Source organism: Phyllostomus hastatus, unplaced genomic scaffold, assembly GCF_019186645.2.
Source record: "Phyllostomus hastatus isolate PE091 unplaced genomic scaffold, TTU_PhHast_1.1 phas_contig_62, whole genome shotgun sequence".
In the NCBI taxonomy this organism is placed as follows: Eukaryota; Metazoa; Chordata; class Mammalia; order Chiroptera; family Phyllostomidae; genus Phyllostomus; species Phyllostomus hastatus.
This window is the reverse complement of record NW_025333921.1, coordinates 564,949-579,218: the sequence shown is the minus strand read 5'-3', so window position 1 is coordinate 579,218 and position 14,270 is coordinate 564,949. Positions and strand designations below refer to the sequence as shown.

The 14,270-nt window shown below is 38.9% G+C and overlaps 1 protein-coding gene across 2 annotated transcripts in view; it reads right to left on the bottom strand.

Annotated features, from left to right (window-relative positions):
• Window positions 1-14,270, bottom strand: part of LOC123825182 (protein only RNase P catalytic subunit) — a 160,553-nt gene that overhangs the window by 87,109 nt on the left and 59,174 nt on the right. For both annotated transcript variants that reach the window (XM_045848519.1, XM_045848520.1), the window contains exon 5: window positions 9,315-9,422. In XM_045848519.1, the coding sequence (XP_045704475.1) occupies window positions 9,315-9,422 (108 nt within the window). The remainder of the gene's footprint in view (window positions 1-9,314; window positions 9,423-14,270) is intronic.

The window sequence follows — 14,270 nt, the reverse complement described above, 5'->3', positions numbered from 1 at the left end:
GAATTAGGATTTCTAATTCCCTTATCTATGCTTATAGGCAACTGTATTGAGAGAGATAAAGAAGACAAATAAGACAGTCAAGATTATTTCCTTCCTGAACTGTTTTAACGTGGCTTACAATTTATTAAAAATGTTTGACCTGAAAAATGGGGGGCAAAGCTGTCCAGCTCTTTTCACTTAGCAGGTTCATGGCACAAATGTAACTAAATAGTTTAAGCAATCATGTAAGAAGAGACCTTGAAGAAATGTGTTCTATTTGGGCACTTTTATACACTGTTGGTAGGAGTATAAATGGCTATAATAATGTGGGTAAGCAATTTGGCAACATGTAGTGAAACCTTTACAAATATCCATGCCCTTTGACTCAAGAGTTTTATTTCTGGGAATCTATTCTAAAGAAATCTAAATGTTCACAGATATCTTCTTCCAAGCATTATTCACCACAGTGAAGAACGGTAAACAAGTGAATATGTTCATGAACAGGGAAATGATTTAAAAATTGTGGTACATCCTTAAGATACAGAGTATTATACTTATTTCAGAATATTTACCAAGAATACTTCTTTACTTTCTCCTTTTCCTGATGTGGATTTTTTTCTTATTTTAAAGTAATATATACTCATTGTTAAAACAAAACAAAACAAAACTGAAATCCTCTCATTCTCTTATACAAGGTGGGTTGGGGACAAAAGTAGGTCTACAGTTGTTTGTATGGACACTAATACAGTAATCATAAATAATAATACAAAGATAAAGTGTGTTTCTCATACTCACTACTGTAAACCTACTTTTTGCCCCACCCTGTATTCTATCCCCAAAGTTAACTATTGTTCAGTTTTCACATGTATATAACTTTGAGAGATTTTCTAGACATATACAAACTTATCTAACAAACATTTCTATATTGGTAATCCTTTGTTTAGTTATTAACATAAGTGGAGCCATACTAAGCTTGCTGTTCTTCAATCTGTTTCTTACATTTATTTTGGCTTTTGTTCTATCTCGGCACATACAGATCCACTTCATTAATTGACATGAATGTCTTGGACTTCTGGCCAAGATGGGGGCATAGGTAGTCGCACTGTGCCTCGTCGTGCAACCAAAACTAAGGACAACAATTTACAAACAAAAAACAACCAGAACAGAGAGAAATGAACCGAATGGAAGTCTGACTACCATACATCCAGACTGGTAAGAAGGGGCAGAGTCGGAGGCCTACAGAGAGGGGTTGAGGGGTACCAGCAGGAAAAAGCAGCAGCTGGCAGATGTGGGCACACAGGGCACAGACAGCAGTTGGCAGACCTCAGAAGCGCAGGGGCAGCTGACCAACCGGTGGCAGACCCTGGGCACGGGAGGAAACGAGCAGACCCAGGGAGGTGTGCAAGGCTGCTGGCTATCAGCAGCCACACATTCGCATGCGGACAAACTAAGCAAAAATGGGCAGGGACACAGAGCAATCCAGGGACCCAGCGCCAGGAAACAAAGCCTAAAGGCACTGACTGAAAACACCTGTGGGAGTTGAGGCTGGGAGATTCTCTCAGCCTCACAGGAGGCTCCCTGGGGAGACCCAAAGAGTCTTGTTATGGAAAAGATGACTCAGATGGCCTGGGAGTTTACGAAGTGGGGTTTATTCACGCATGCGGACCCAGAGGAGATAAATCCAAATTCTGGGTAAAGAGCTTAAACTGGAGTTTGCTTATATTCTTGTTACAAGGCAAAAAGGGACGGGGGAACAACTGCTAAAAGCAAGCATACAGAAGCAGAAGCGAAGGTTAGTGTTTTGGCCTTGAGATAACTGCTTATCGGGAAAGGCTGCTGTCTGGGAACGGCTGCTGGTCAGCTCCTACCTAACAATGGCTACTGTTCAGCTATGTCCTGTCACAGTCTGAGAAAGTACACAACCCCACCCGCCCAGGAGCCAGCACCAGAAGGGCCCAATTTGCTTGTGAGAAGCAGCAAAGGGGACTGAAATCCTAGAGAGAGCGGAGCAGGCACCATTGTTCCCTCTTGGACCCTGCCCCCACATACAACCCAGCAACTGAGGTGCCCCGCCCTGGTGAACATCTAAGGTTCTGCCCCTCATATGTAACAGGCGCGACCAGACCAAAGGGAAAAAATAAAATAAAATAAAAAAGATGGCTCAAACAGAGTTAAAAGCCCCAGAGCCAGTTTTTTTAAGCAACCAAGAGATAGCCAACCTATCAGATGCACAGTTCAAAGCACTGGTGATCAGGACGCTCACAGAATTGGTTGACTTTGGTCATAAATTAGATGAACAAATGCAGGCTACAATAAGAGAAATGAAGGAAAATGCACAGGGAACCAATAGTGATGTAAAGAACACTGGAACTCAAATCAATGGAAGGGAACTGAAGGAAGAAAGGAACAACCAAACAGAAAAGAACGAAGAAACAAGAATTCAAAAAAATGAGGAGAGGCTTAGGGACCTCTAGGACATCTTGAAACGTTCCAACATCCGAATTATAGGGGTACCAGAAGGGGAAGAGGAAAAACAACAAGTGGAAAAGTTATTTGAACAAATAATAAAGAAGAACTTCCCCAATCTGGTAAGGGAAATAGACTTCCACGAAGTCCAGGAAGCTCAGAGAGTCCCAAAGAGATTGGACCTAAGGAGGAACACACCAAGGCACATCAGAATTACATTAGCCAAGGTAAAAATGAAGGAGAGAACCCTAGAAGCAGCAAGAGATAAGGAGACAGTTAAGTACAAAGGAGTTGCCATCAGACTGTCAGCTGATTTCTCAAAAGAGACCTTACAGGCAACAATGGGCTAGAAAGAAGTATTCCAAGTCATGAAAGGCAAGGACCTACATCCAAGATTGCTCTATCCAGCAAAGCTTTCATTTAGAATGGAAGGGCAAATAAAGTGCTCCTCAGATAAGGTCAAGTTAAAGGAGTTCAGCATCACCAAGCCCTTATTATATGAAATGTTAAAGGGACGTATCTAAGAAAAAGAAGATAAAAAACATGAACATTAAAAAAAGACATCAACCTCACAGTTAGTAACAACCATACCTAAAACAAAAGCAAACTAAGCCAACAACTAGAACAGGAACAGAAGCACAGAAATGGAGATCACATGGAAGGTTAGCAACAGTGAAGTGGAAGGAGGAGAGAGTGGGAAAAGGTATAGAGAATAAGTAGCATAGACAATAGGTAGAAAATAGACAGGGGGAGGGCAAGAATAGTGTGGGAAATGTAGAAGCTAAAGAACTTATGACACATGGACATGAACTAAAGGGGGGGAATGTGGGTGGGAGTGGGTGGGCAGGGTGGAGGGGAGTGAAGGGAGAAAATGGGACAACTGTAATAGAATAATCAATAAAGTATATTTTAAAAAATAAAAAAAATAAATGAATGTCTTAATATATATTGGGTCCTGGCTTGATAGATATTTAAGTTGATTAGCCGTTTCTGCTTACAAACAATACTATAACTAACATACTTGGATATTTAACTTAATGTACTAGTGTTCCTACAAGTAGAATTTCAACATTTTAGGCATTCAAAGTTAATGCCAAATCACCCTCCAAAAATATTGTACTAATGCCCTCCTCCCTACCTCTCCAAAACATTTGAAATACTGGATACTAGTAACTTTTAAATCTCTGCCAACCTAAAATATAAATATTTTAATTTGCATACCTATAAATATGAAAATAAGGTTAAACCACTTATCTTTGCATGGTTCATCTTTTTCTCATAGGTTTCTAAGAGTCTTTGGAACAGTTAAGAAATTAGCCCTTTGTTCTATGCCTTGTAAAAAATGTTTTCAGTTTGTTGTTATCTTTTAACAGTGCTTATAGTATTTTTACCATCTAGGAAATTTCTTCCAATTAGGGATCTTGAATCTTATGTGTGTTTCAAAGGCCCTTCCCATCTCAAATATAAAAGAAGCACATATTCTCTTCTATTCCTTTTATAATTTCATTTCTGTAATTTTCAACAGGTATAAGTTAAAATGTGGATATATAACTATTTCTACATTTGGAGCTCAAATTATGTAATAAAAATAGAAAAATATATCAAGGAAATAAATAAAACATTGACAGCGATTATTGCTAAATGGTAGAATTATGTATGATCTTCTCTTCTGTAATTCCCAAATTTTATAACATTACCTGTATAACTTTTATAATCAATAACTTTATAATCAGCAATCATGCATCACTTTTAATATCAGAAGAAAATAAAATTTCTTAAATTATCATATTTAAACATTTTCTTAAGTTTTTGATGGTACTGGCTTTAATTCTCAATCAAGTATTGAGTGCCTGACATATTTTGAGATTAATACTAAGGCGAAGCTTTGCATTTTCTTTTCGCTACATTGACATGATTGACATGACAGGAAAAAAAAGTCTTTTTTTAAAAAAAATATATTATTTATTTATTTTTAGAGCGGGGGTAAGGGAGGGAGAAAGGGAGAGAGAGAAACATCAATCAGTTGCCTCTGGCATACCCCCAACCAGGGGCCTGGCTTGCAACCCAGGCATGAGCCCTGGCCAGGAATCACACCGGCAACTTTTTACTTCGTGGATGACGCCCAACTCACTGACCCACACCAGTCAGGGCAGGGAAAAAATCTTAAATTGCCAAATAAATGTCTGTTGAAAGCAGGAATTATGGTTCCATTTGAGAAGTTCATTTCAATAATAATCACAATTAACAGTTACGCTTATTAAGTACTTACTATGTGTCAAGCTTACACGCATGATTAGCTCATTTACTTTTCACATCTTTTCTTAAAATGTGTTTTATTGATTATGCTATTACAGTTGTCCCAATTTTTTCCTCCTTGCCCTCCTCTGCCCAGTACCCTCATTACCTCCATCAAGTTCCCCCATACTTCATGTCCATGGGTCATGTGTATAAGTTTGTTGCCTATTCCAATTCTTATACTGTTCTTAATATTCATTCTCCCATTTCATCCCTACCAATATGTACTTCTTAGCCCTGCACCTTCCCCCCATATCTCCCCTTGCCCCTCCCAGCTGATAACCCTCCAAATAATCTCCATATCTGTGATTCTGTTCCTGTTCTGCTTATGTGCCTCAATTGTTTTTTAGATTCAATTGTTGATAGTTGTGCATTTGTTGCCATTTATTGGTTATAATTTTGATCTTCTTTTTCTTATATAGTTCCTTTTAATATTTCATGTAATAAGGGCTTGGTGATGATGAACTCCTTTAACTTTACCTTGTCCAGGAAGCATTTTATTGGCCCTTCAATTCTAAATGATAGCTTTACTGGATAGAGTAATCTAAGTTGGAGGTCCTTGCATTTCATCATTTTGAATTACTTCTTGCCAGTTTCTTCGAGGCTGCAAAGTTTCTTTTGAGAAATCTGCTGACAGTCTTATGGGAACTCCTTTGAAGTTAACTTGTTGCTTTTAAGATTCTCTCTTTATCTTTAAATGTTGGCATGTTAATTATGATGTGCCTTAGTGTGGTCCCCCTTGGGTCCAACTTGTTTGGGACATTCTGTGCTTCCTGGACTTGTATATCTATTTCCTTCACCAAATTAGGGAAGTTTTCTTTCCTTATTTGTTCAAATAGGTTTTCAATTTCTTGCTCTTTTCTTCTTCTGGTACCCCTAAGATTTGGATGTTGGTACATTTGGAGATGTTCCAGAGGATCCTTATTCTATTTTCATTTTTTGAATTCTTTTTCCTTCTCGCTGTTCTGATTAAATGCTTTTTTCTTCCTTATGTTCCAAATCTTTGATTTGAAGCTTGGCTTCATCCCTTCCATTGTTGGTTCCCTATGGATTTTTCTTTATTTCACTTAATGCAACCTTCATTTCTGCCTGGGTCTTTTTTATGCTGTTCAGTACCCAATGATTTCTTTGAGTATCATGATAACCAGTATTTTGAACTCTACAACTGATAGGTTACTTATCTCCATTTCATTTAGTTCTATTCCTGGAGTTTTGTTCTGTTCTTTCATTTGGGCCATGTTTCTTTGTCTCCACAATTTGGCAGCCTCCCTGTGTTTGTTTCTGTGTAGTGGGTAGAGCTGCTTTGACTCCCTGTCTTAGTAGCAAGGCCTATTATAGAAAAGACACCCATAAATTGTGTGGGGCAGAGCCTTAGGAAGTCTCCAGGGTGGGCCAACCCATTTCACCACTTTGTGGCTCCATGTGGGGGAGGGTTCAGAGAGGGGACAATGCCATCCTTAGACCCTGGAGTTTGCCCAAGAGGAAGCTGTCTCCCTGGCAGTCACCCCCTTGCCAGTCACTTCACTTTCTCCCCTTTTCCCTATATGCCACTTGTGCCCTTCCATTTGTTACCCTGGTGCTAAATCCCAGAGGGGGTGGGTCTGTGTGAGTCCTAAGTCCACTGCAAGCCCTTTAAGAGAAATTTCTTGAGAACTGCACAGTTTCTTCTGCTGCCCCAATCCCCCAGCCAGAAATTATGGGGACTTATCTTCCTGGTGCTGGTACCCTGGGCTGGGATCGCTCACTTCCAAGGTACCCCTCCTGATTTTTACCCACCACATCTGAATGTGGGATCACCAGTTGCACTGCTTCTCTGTGTCTCTCCATGCTTCTGCCCATCCTACCCATCTGGATGAACGTGGTTTCTTTAAATCCTTGGTTGTCGGACTTCCATACAGCTCAATGTTGTGATGAATCTGGGTGAAATTTGTTTTGTAGTTTAGCTGTAATTTTTTGCTGTGGTTGTGCACGGAGGTGAAGCGTCTTTACCTGCACCTCCATCTTGTCTAGAAATCTCCCTTTATTCTTAAAGCGCACTGGTTTTGATCAAACCCTCCAAAATCTCCCCACTCTCACTGAATGCCTGGATGTAGTGGATGCTTGGACCAGAATCTGCTCTATTTCTCACAACATCTTTATAAGACAGGTACTACTATTATCTCTTTCTTACAGGCTGGGAAACTGAGGCACAAAGAGGGTAACTTGCTCAAACTATGAAACCTATCAAGTGGCATGGCCAGTATTGGAATTCAAAGGGTCTGGAGAATCCCCATTCCTAACTTCTAAATGAAGATGCTGTTTAAAAGACTAACAGAAAAAGTGGGAAGCCACTTCTTTTTTTAAAGATTTTTATTTATTTATTTTTAGAGAGAGGGGAAGGGAGGGAGAAAGAGAGAGAGAAACATCCATGTGTGGTTGCCTTTCACGTGGCCCCCACTGGAGACCTGGCCCGCAACCCAGCCATGTGCCCTGACTGGGAATCGAACTGGCGACCCTTTGGTTTGCAGCCTGCGCTCAATCCACTGAGCTACAACAGCCAGGGCGAAAGCCACTTCTAACAACCTAGAAAGTGTTAAAAAATGAAACTAAGACGCAAAGGGCCTTAGATTTATCCAAAACAATTTTAAAAAGGGGGAACCTATGGAAAATATAGTATGTCTTTATTATTATTTGTTATTATTTTTACAAATCTCTAGCTATAGGGATTTGAGAAAAAACTTTAGAAGCAAGTTTATTTCCTCCTTTCTTTCTCAGGTGGTGTCTCCAAACTGAGTCTGAATTAAGGTTTCCCAAATATAACCTCAGTGCACTGCCATGAGATAGCAGTGCCCTAGTCCTGGTGGGTGTGGCTCAGTGGACTACTCCCTGTCAGGGCACACACCTGGGTTGCAGGCCAGGTCCCCAGTTGGGGGTGTGTGAGAGGCAACTGATTTGATGTTTCTCTATCGCACTGATGTTTCTCTCCCTCTATTTCCCTCTCTCTAAAAATAAATAAAATCTTTAAAAATATATAGCAGTGCTCTAAAGAGTTGGGTAATAATAATTACATTTTTGTCACATGAACTGTTGCCAGCATAAAATTCTGTAAAAGCTAAAAGTAGTAGTAAATGCCTATGATTTCCCTGGTTGATATTTTATTCTTTGTCCATTTGCCAAAATCTGCTAGAATCTTTCAAAATTGTGCACATTTTCCTTCCATAATGCCACTACATCATCTTCAATATTTTACTTTTCCCACTAAAAGTTAACCCCAATTCAGGCTATATTTTTCTGGCAAGCCAATTTTCAGTGCTTTGTGTGAAGTTGAAAGTCAAATAAAAGGTAAACAAATATGACACTTTCTATTTCTCCTTGGGTTACAGGTTAGGACATGGAGATTTTGGCATTTCAGTTTCATCATGATGATATGTGTCCATTTAGCAGACTAGATGAGATGAGGAACTTTTAGAATGAGCCCCAACTGATTATGAGCTCTAACAAGCATTAGTGACAATTTCATGTTTTTTCCTTTTTTGGCTTTGCCTTTGTCAATATTGCTGCCTCAAAGACCCCTTTTCAAGTACCTAAGAGACAAAAAACATTTTCCACTTGCTTTTTTTTTTAAATAAAGGATTAAAAAGTACATATTACTTAACCATAAAAAGGTATGCATAAACATAAAGAAAAGGCGTATAAAGAAATTTCTGTAAATGAGCCCTGTCTTTTGTTAGTACTTGTGAGTTTTTCTGAGTACAATGATAAAACTGGACTAGTAGAATCTCTGAGAAAAAGCTTTTAAGTTGGCACCAATTTTAAAGAAACAACAGTTTAACTACAGGTGAATGGCCATAGATTGCCAGTGATAACAGTTACAAGCCTGAAACCCTGGAGTTCTCTACAACCTAATTTTCATGTCATGACTGCTTTCTAAGGAGTTACTATACAAAATTAGTCTCAAATTCTTATTTTCTAAACTGTAAAATGAAAATTAAAACAACCACTCACTCTTGCTATAACAAATCATGATATTCCTTTTAGAAATACTACAACATTTATAAATTGAACAAATTATTACCTTATAAAAACCTGCTTAGGTTAATTTACAAACATACTATGTTTGAAAAAACAAATGTGAGTAATAAATGATTGTATTTCTTCATAGTATATGCTGATAATTTTCAAATAGAGGGAGGAATGTGACCCACAGGGAAATGATAGAGTAACACCAAAGAGAGAGTAGAGGCGTAGAAAAAAAGTTAGCTGAGGGTTACATGTCCCCTGGTGTCATAGAAGGAAAATATGCACATTTTGAAAGATTTTAGCAGATTTTGGCAAACAGAGAGACAAAGAACAAAATATCAACCAGGGAAATCATAGGCATCTACCACTACTTTTAGCTTTTACTCTTAAAAAATGGACTTTTTAATCTCTCATTCTTGCCCAGCCTGTAAGAGCTACTTACTGTTAAAGATGCCATAGCACCTTATTTTTAGAGGAAGGGAAACCGGGGAGCTATGAGTTCCAAGGAAGATCACAAATGGGTGCAATAAATATTTTCTAGAGATTTGGAATAACAAAATAAAACTTGTACTCACAACTTGAGACTCACGAGCTTTAGGAAACATTTTGGCGACATTGAGCCCATCGATGACAATATCAAAAGGAGGACAGTATTTCACAAAGTTCTGGAATCTCTTCAGTTCCTAAAAAAGGAAAAATCAGATAAAACATTAATAAGAACATAGGAAAGACTTTATTATAAACATATTGCTATGACTTTTATGATTGTTTTGGCAATTCAAAATATGCACTTCTTACAAATGCACACACACAAAGATATTGTACTTTCAAAATGATATCTGAAAAAGCCAGCCTAATATATGCAGCTGCATATAAGTATCTGACACACCTTATAATTTCATTGTGCTTTCTTTACACTTCACAAAGTACTTTCCCATGCTATTTCATTTGATCTGTAAGCAACTAGTTAGTCTGCTAAACTGACCCAAATGATAGTAATGATAGTAATGATACTATTAGATATAAAGATATAGATAAGCTATGTATATAGTGAAAGGCAGGGAGAAAATATATATCAGTAAGCTTAAGAAAGTTAAAGTGGCAACATTAACGTTAGACAAAAGAGGCTTCAAGAAAAGGAGTATTACAAAAAATAAAAATGGACACTTCATAATGACAAGACCAATACACCAGAAAGTCATACTCATATTTATGAACAGAACTTTGAAATACATGAAGCAAAACCCGACAGAACTAAAAGGAGGAACAACTAAGGCTACAATCATAGATGGAGATTTCAACACTCCTCTCTCCTTAATGATAGAACCAGGAGATAAACACCAGTAAGGATAGAGAAGACATAAACTATACTACTTTGACTTGATTGGTATCTGAAGAATTCTACACCCAACAATGGCAGAATATTCATTCTTTTCAAGTACACATGGAACAAAAACACACCCATAAGCTCTGGGCCATAAAATAAGTCTCAAATATTCAATATTTCAAAACAGTAAAATATAAAAAAGTATGTTTGCTAATCACACACATGAATCAGAAATCAACAGCAGAAACATATCCATAAATGTCCAAAATCTTTCTAAATCATACTTTTAAATAATCTATATGTCTAAACAGAAATTATACAGGATATTAGAAAATATTTTGAACTAAGTGATAATAAAAGATTTTACATCAAAATTCATAGTATGCATTACAGCAATACTTAGAGGAAAATGTATAGCTTTAAATACTTATATGAAAAGAAAGGTCTAAAGTCATTGATCTGAGTTTTCACCTTAAGCTAGAAAAAGAAGAATTAAATGTCAAAGAAAGCAGAAAAACAAAATGCAGAGTCAAAGACATAGAAAACAGAAAAACAAGAAAAGTAACTAGAGAAAAAGTTGGGGAAAAAATGAACCTCAATCCTTAACTCAGATCACACTAAAAAATTACTTTGAAATAGATCATAAATCTAAACCCAAAATACAAGACTATGAAGAAAACAGGCAAATTCTTCATATAAGGATCAACAAAAAATGTCTTGGGCAGCACATAAAGTCATCACTGATATTCATACAGTATGCCTCTTGATATGAAGCCACTGAGAAAGACATAGCAGCATTTTTGTGATGTTTTTGACAAAAATTCATAATCGGAAACTAATCATAAGGAAACAAAGATAAAGCATTTCTCAAACAGAGAGACACTCTGCAAAATAATAAGCCTATAGTTTGCATTTTTTTTTAAAATGGAGGTCCGAGAAAGGCAAAAAACAAAACAAAAAAAACTGACTTTTTTTGTTGTGAATTAAAAGAAATCAAGGACACAAGATAGCTAAACCCCAAGTGCGATCCTGGACTGGATAGGGAAAAGGAAAACCTTATAAAGGACATTATTGCAACAAAGGACACACCTGAGCATCAACCATGGATTAGATAGTATTACTGTATCACTGTTACAAAGATAAAGATATTCAATATAATTAGTCATTAGGGTAGTGCAAATTTAAAACCACAGCGAGATATGATTATACAGCCACTTAAAGGCTAAAATGAAAAAGAATGACCATCACAAGTAAGTGGAGCAACAGCAACTTTCACACATTGCTGGTGGGAATGGAAAAATGGTATAAACACTTTGGAAAACAATTTGGCAAGCTTCTTTTAAAGTTTAGCATACATATTTATCTTACAATTCAGCAATCCCCTGTTGGGAACTGCCCTGCCTGGTTTCAGAAGCTGTAACCCCCCCACCAAGGCTAAGGGTGAGGGAGTGACCTGGGACCGTAAGCCAGCAAGGAGACAAAAGCTTATTTCCCTTGCAAGAGTGCTGCTTCTGCGGCTTCATTCACAACTGAACCCCAATGCTTGGTCGGTTAGCCAATGATAGGTAAGATTCCCCAAGGGGGGATCAACCTAAGACAGGCACGATCACGTGGGAGGCTCCCAAAAAAGGACTTTGGGAGCTATAGCAAAAGGGGGTGACGGACCCTCTCTCCTTGGCTGTGATATAGCCTGAGTCCTCAAGTCTGGGAGAAAATCTCCTTATCCCTTGGATGCCTTACTTCCCTTGCTCCACCTAAGCCTGAACCAATGACAGGGTGGTGCAGCTCTGTGCTGAAAAGAGCATTCCGATGATCAGGCCTAAGAAAGAATATGTAAAATCCTGTGAAACCTGCTTTGTTTAGAATGCTCTCAGTTGAATGATAAGGGTTCAAGGAAGAAATAAGTTTGTTCTTTAAAGTTTTACAGCTCTTTGACCCTGACTCAAAATAGGCCCTCAGACTTCCTTGTTATCTATAGTTTGATCCTTACTTTCTAGCAATGAGTAACGAGCTTTTACCTGAATTCTTATTCAAGCGAAACCAATAAAAAGCCTCTCTGGAGGGGGAATGGGGCGCACTCCCCACGGAAGGAGTGGCCAAGCAGCGCCCTCCAGGAGAGAGGGTGGCCAAGGCGCTCCCCACATGAGGAGTGGCCCTTCTGTTCCTATTCCCCCACAGGACCTGGTTGTCTCTGTGTATGTCTTTAGCATGTTTCAATGAACATCCGCAGCCGAGATAGATACTGCAGGCTGGTACCCTCCACAATCCCCACTCTGGTTATTCATAGAAGAGAAATGAAAAGACTTATACACAAATGTTAATAATGACTTTATTCATAATTGCTGAAAACTGTAAACAATTCAAATGTCCATTACCTGGAAATTAATGGGAAAAAAAAGTGGCAAATCCAGACAAGAGAACCCTGTATTCATCAATATTCATGAATATTCATCAATAAAAAGAAATTATTGATACACACAACATGGATGAATCTCAAAAGTATTATGCTGACTTACAACCAAGATGGAGGTGTAGGTAGACACACTGTGCCTCCTTGCACAACCAAAATAAGGACAACAACAATTCAGAAACAAAAAACAACCAGTACCAACAGAAAACCGAACTGTACAGAAGTCTGACAAGCAAGGAGTTAAAGCAGACATATTCATTCAGACCAGTAGGAGGGGCGGAGTCAGGTGGCAGGGTGGTAGAGAGGGGTCGAGGCCAAGCAGTGGCGGGTGGACCCCAGGCACGCAAGGCAGCAGCTGGTGGACCCAGTGATGCAGCAGATTGTGAAGACATGCAGCTCACAAGGCAGCTAGTGGACCAAGCAGTCCCACATCCATGTGCAGATAAACCAGGTGAAACTGGGGAGCAAGATGGGTCGCACAACCCAGGGTGCCAGTGCAGGGAAATAAAGCCTCAAAACATTGACTGAAAACACCTGTGGGGGTTGAAGTACTGGGAGAAACTCCCAGGCTCACAGGAGAGTTTGTTGGAGAGACCCACAGGGTCCTAGAATGTACACAAGCCCACCCACATGGGAATCAGCACCAGAAGGGCCCAGTTTGCTTGGGGGAAGCAGGGGAAGTGACTGAAATCCAGCAGAGAGAGGAGCAAGTGCCAATGTTCCCTCTCCGACTCCTCCCCCACATGTAGCATCACAACACATCAACTGGGTTGACCTGCCCTGATGAACACCTAAGGCTCTGCCCCTCACTATGTAACAGGCACGCTGAGACAAACAATGTGGCCCAAATGAAAGAACAGATCAAAGCTCCAAAACAAACACAACTAGGTGACAAAGAGATAGCCAGCCTATCAGATGCACAGTTCAAAACACTGGTAATCAGGATTCTCACAGAATTGGTTGAATTTGGTCACAATTAGATGAAAAAATGAAGGCTATGCTAACTATGCTAAGGGATATAAGGAAAATGTACAGGGAATCAATAGTGATGGGAAGAAAACTGGAACTCAAATCAATGGAATGGACCAGAAGGAAGAAACATCCAATCAGAAAAGAATGAAGAAACAAAAATTCAAAAACATGATGAGAGGCTTAGGAACCTCCAGGATATCTTTAAATGTTCCAACACCCAAATTATAGGGATACCAGAAGTGGAAGAGGAAGAGCAACAAGTGGAAAAATTATTTGAACAAATAATAAAGGAGAACTTCCCCAATCTGGCAAGGGAAATAGACTTCCAGGAAGTCCAGGAAACTCAGAGATTGCCAAAGAAGGTGGACCCAAGGAGGAACACACCAAAGCACATCAGAATTACATTAGCCAAGATTAAAATGAAGGAGAGAATACCAGAAGCAGCAAGAGATAAGGAGACAGTAACCTACAAAGGAGTTCCCATCAGACTGTCAGCTGATTTCTCAAAAGAGACCTTATAGTCAAGAAGGGGCTGGAAAGAAGTATTCCAAGTCATGAAAGGCAAGGACCTACATCCAAGATTGCTCTATCCAGCAAAGCTTTCATTTAGAATGGAAGGGGAGATAAAGTGCTTCCCAGATAAGGTCAAGTTAAAGGAGTTCATCACCAAGCCCTTATTATATGAAATGTTAAACGGACTTATCTAAGAAAAAGATAAAAAGCATGTATAATAAAATGACAGCAAACTCACAATTATTAACAATCACACCTAAAACAAAAACAAAAGCAAACTAAGCCAACAACTAGAACAGGAACAGAAGC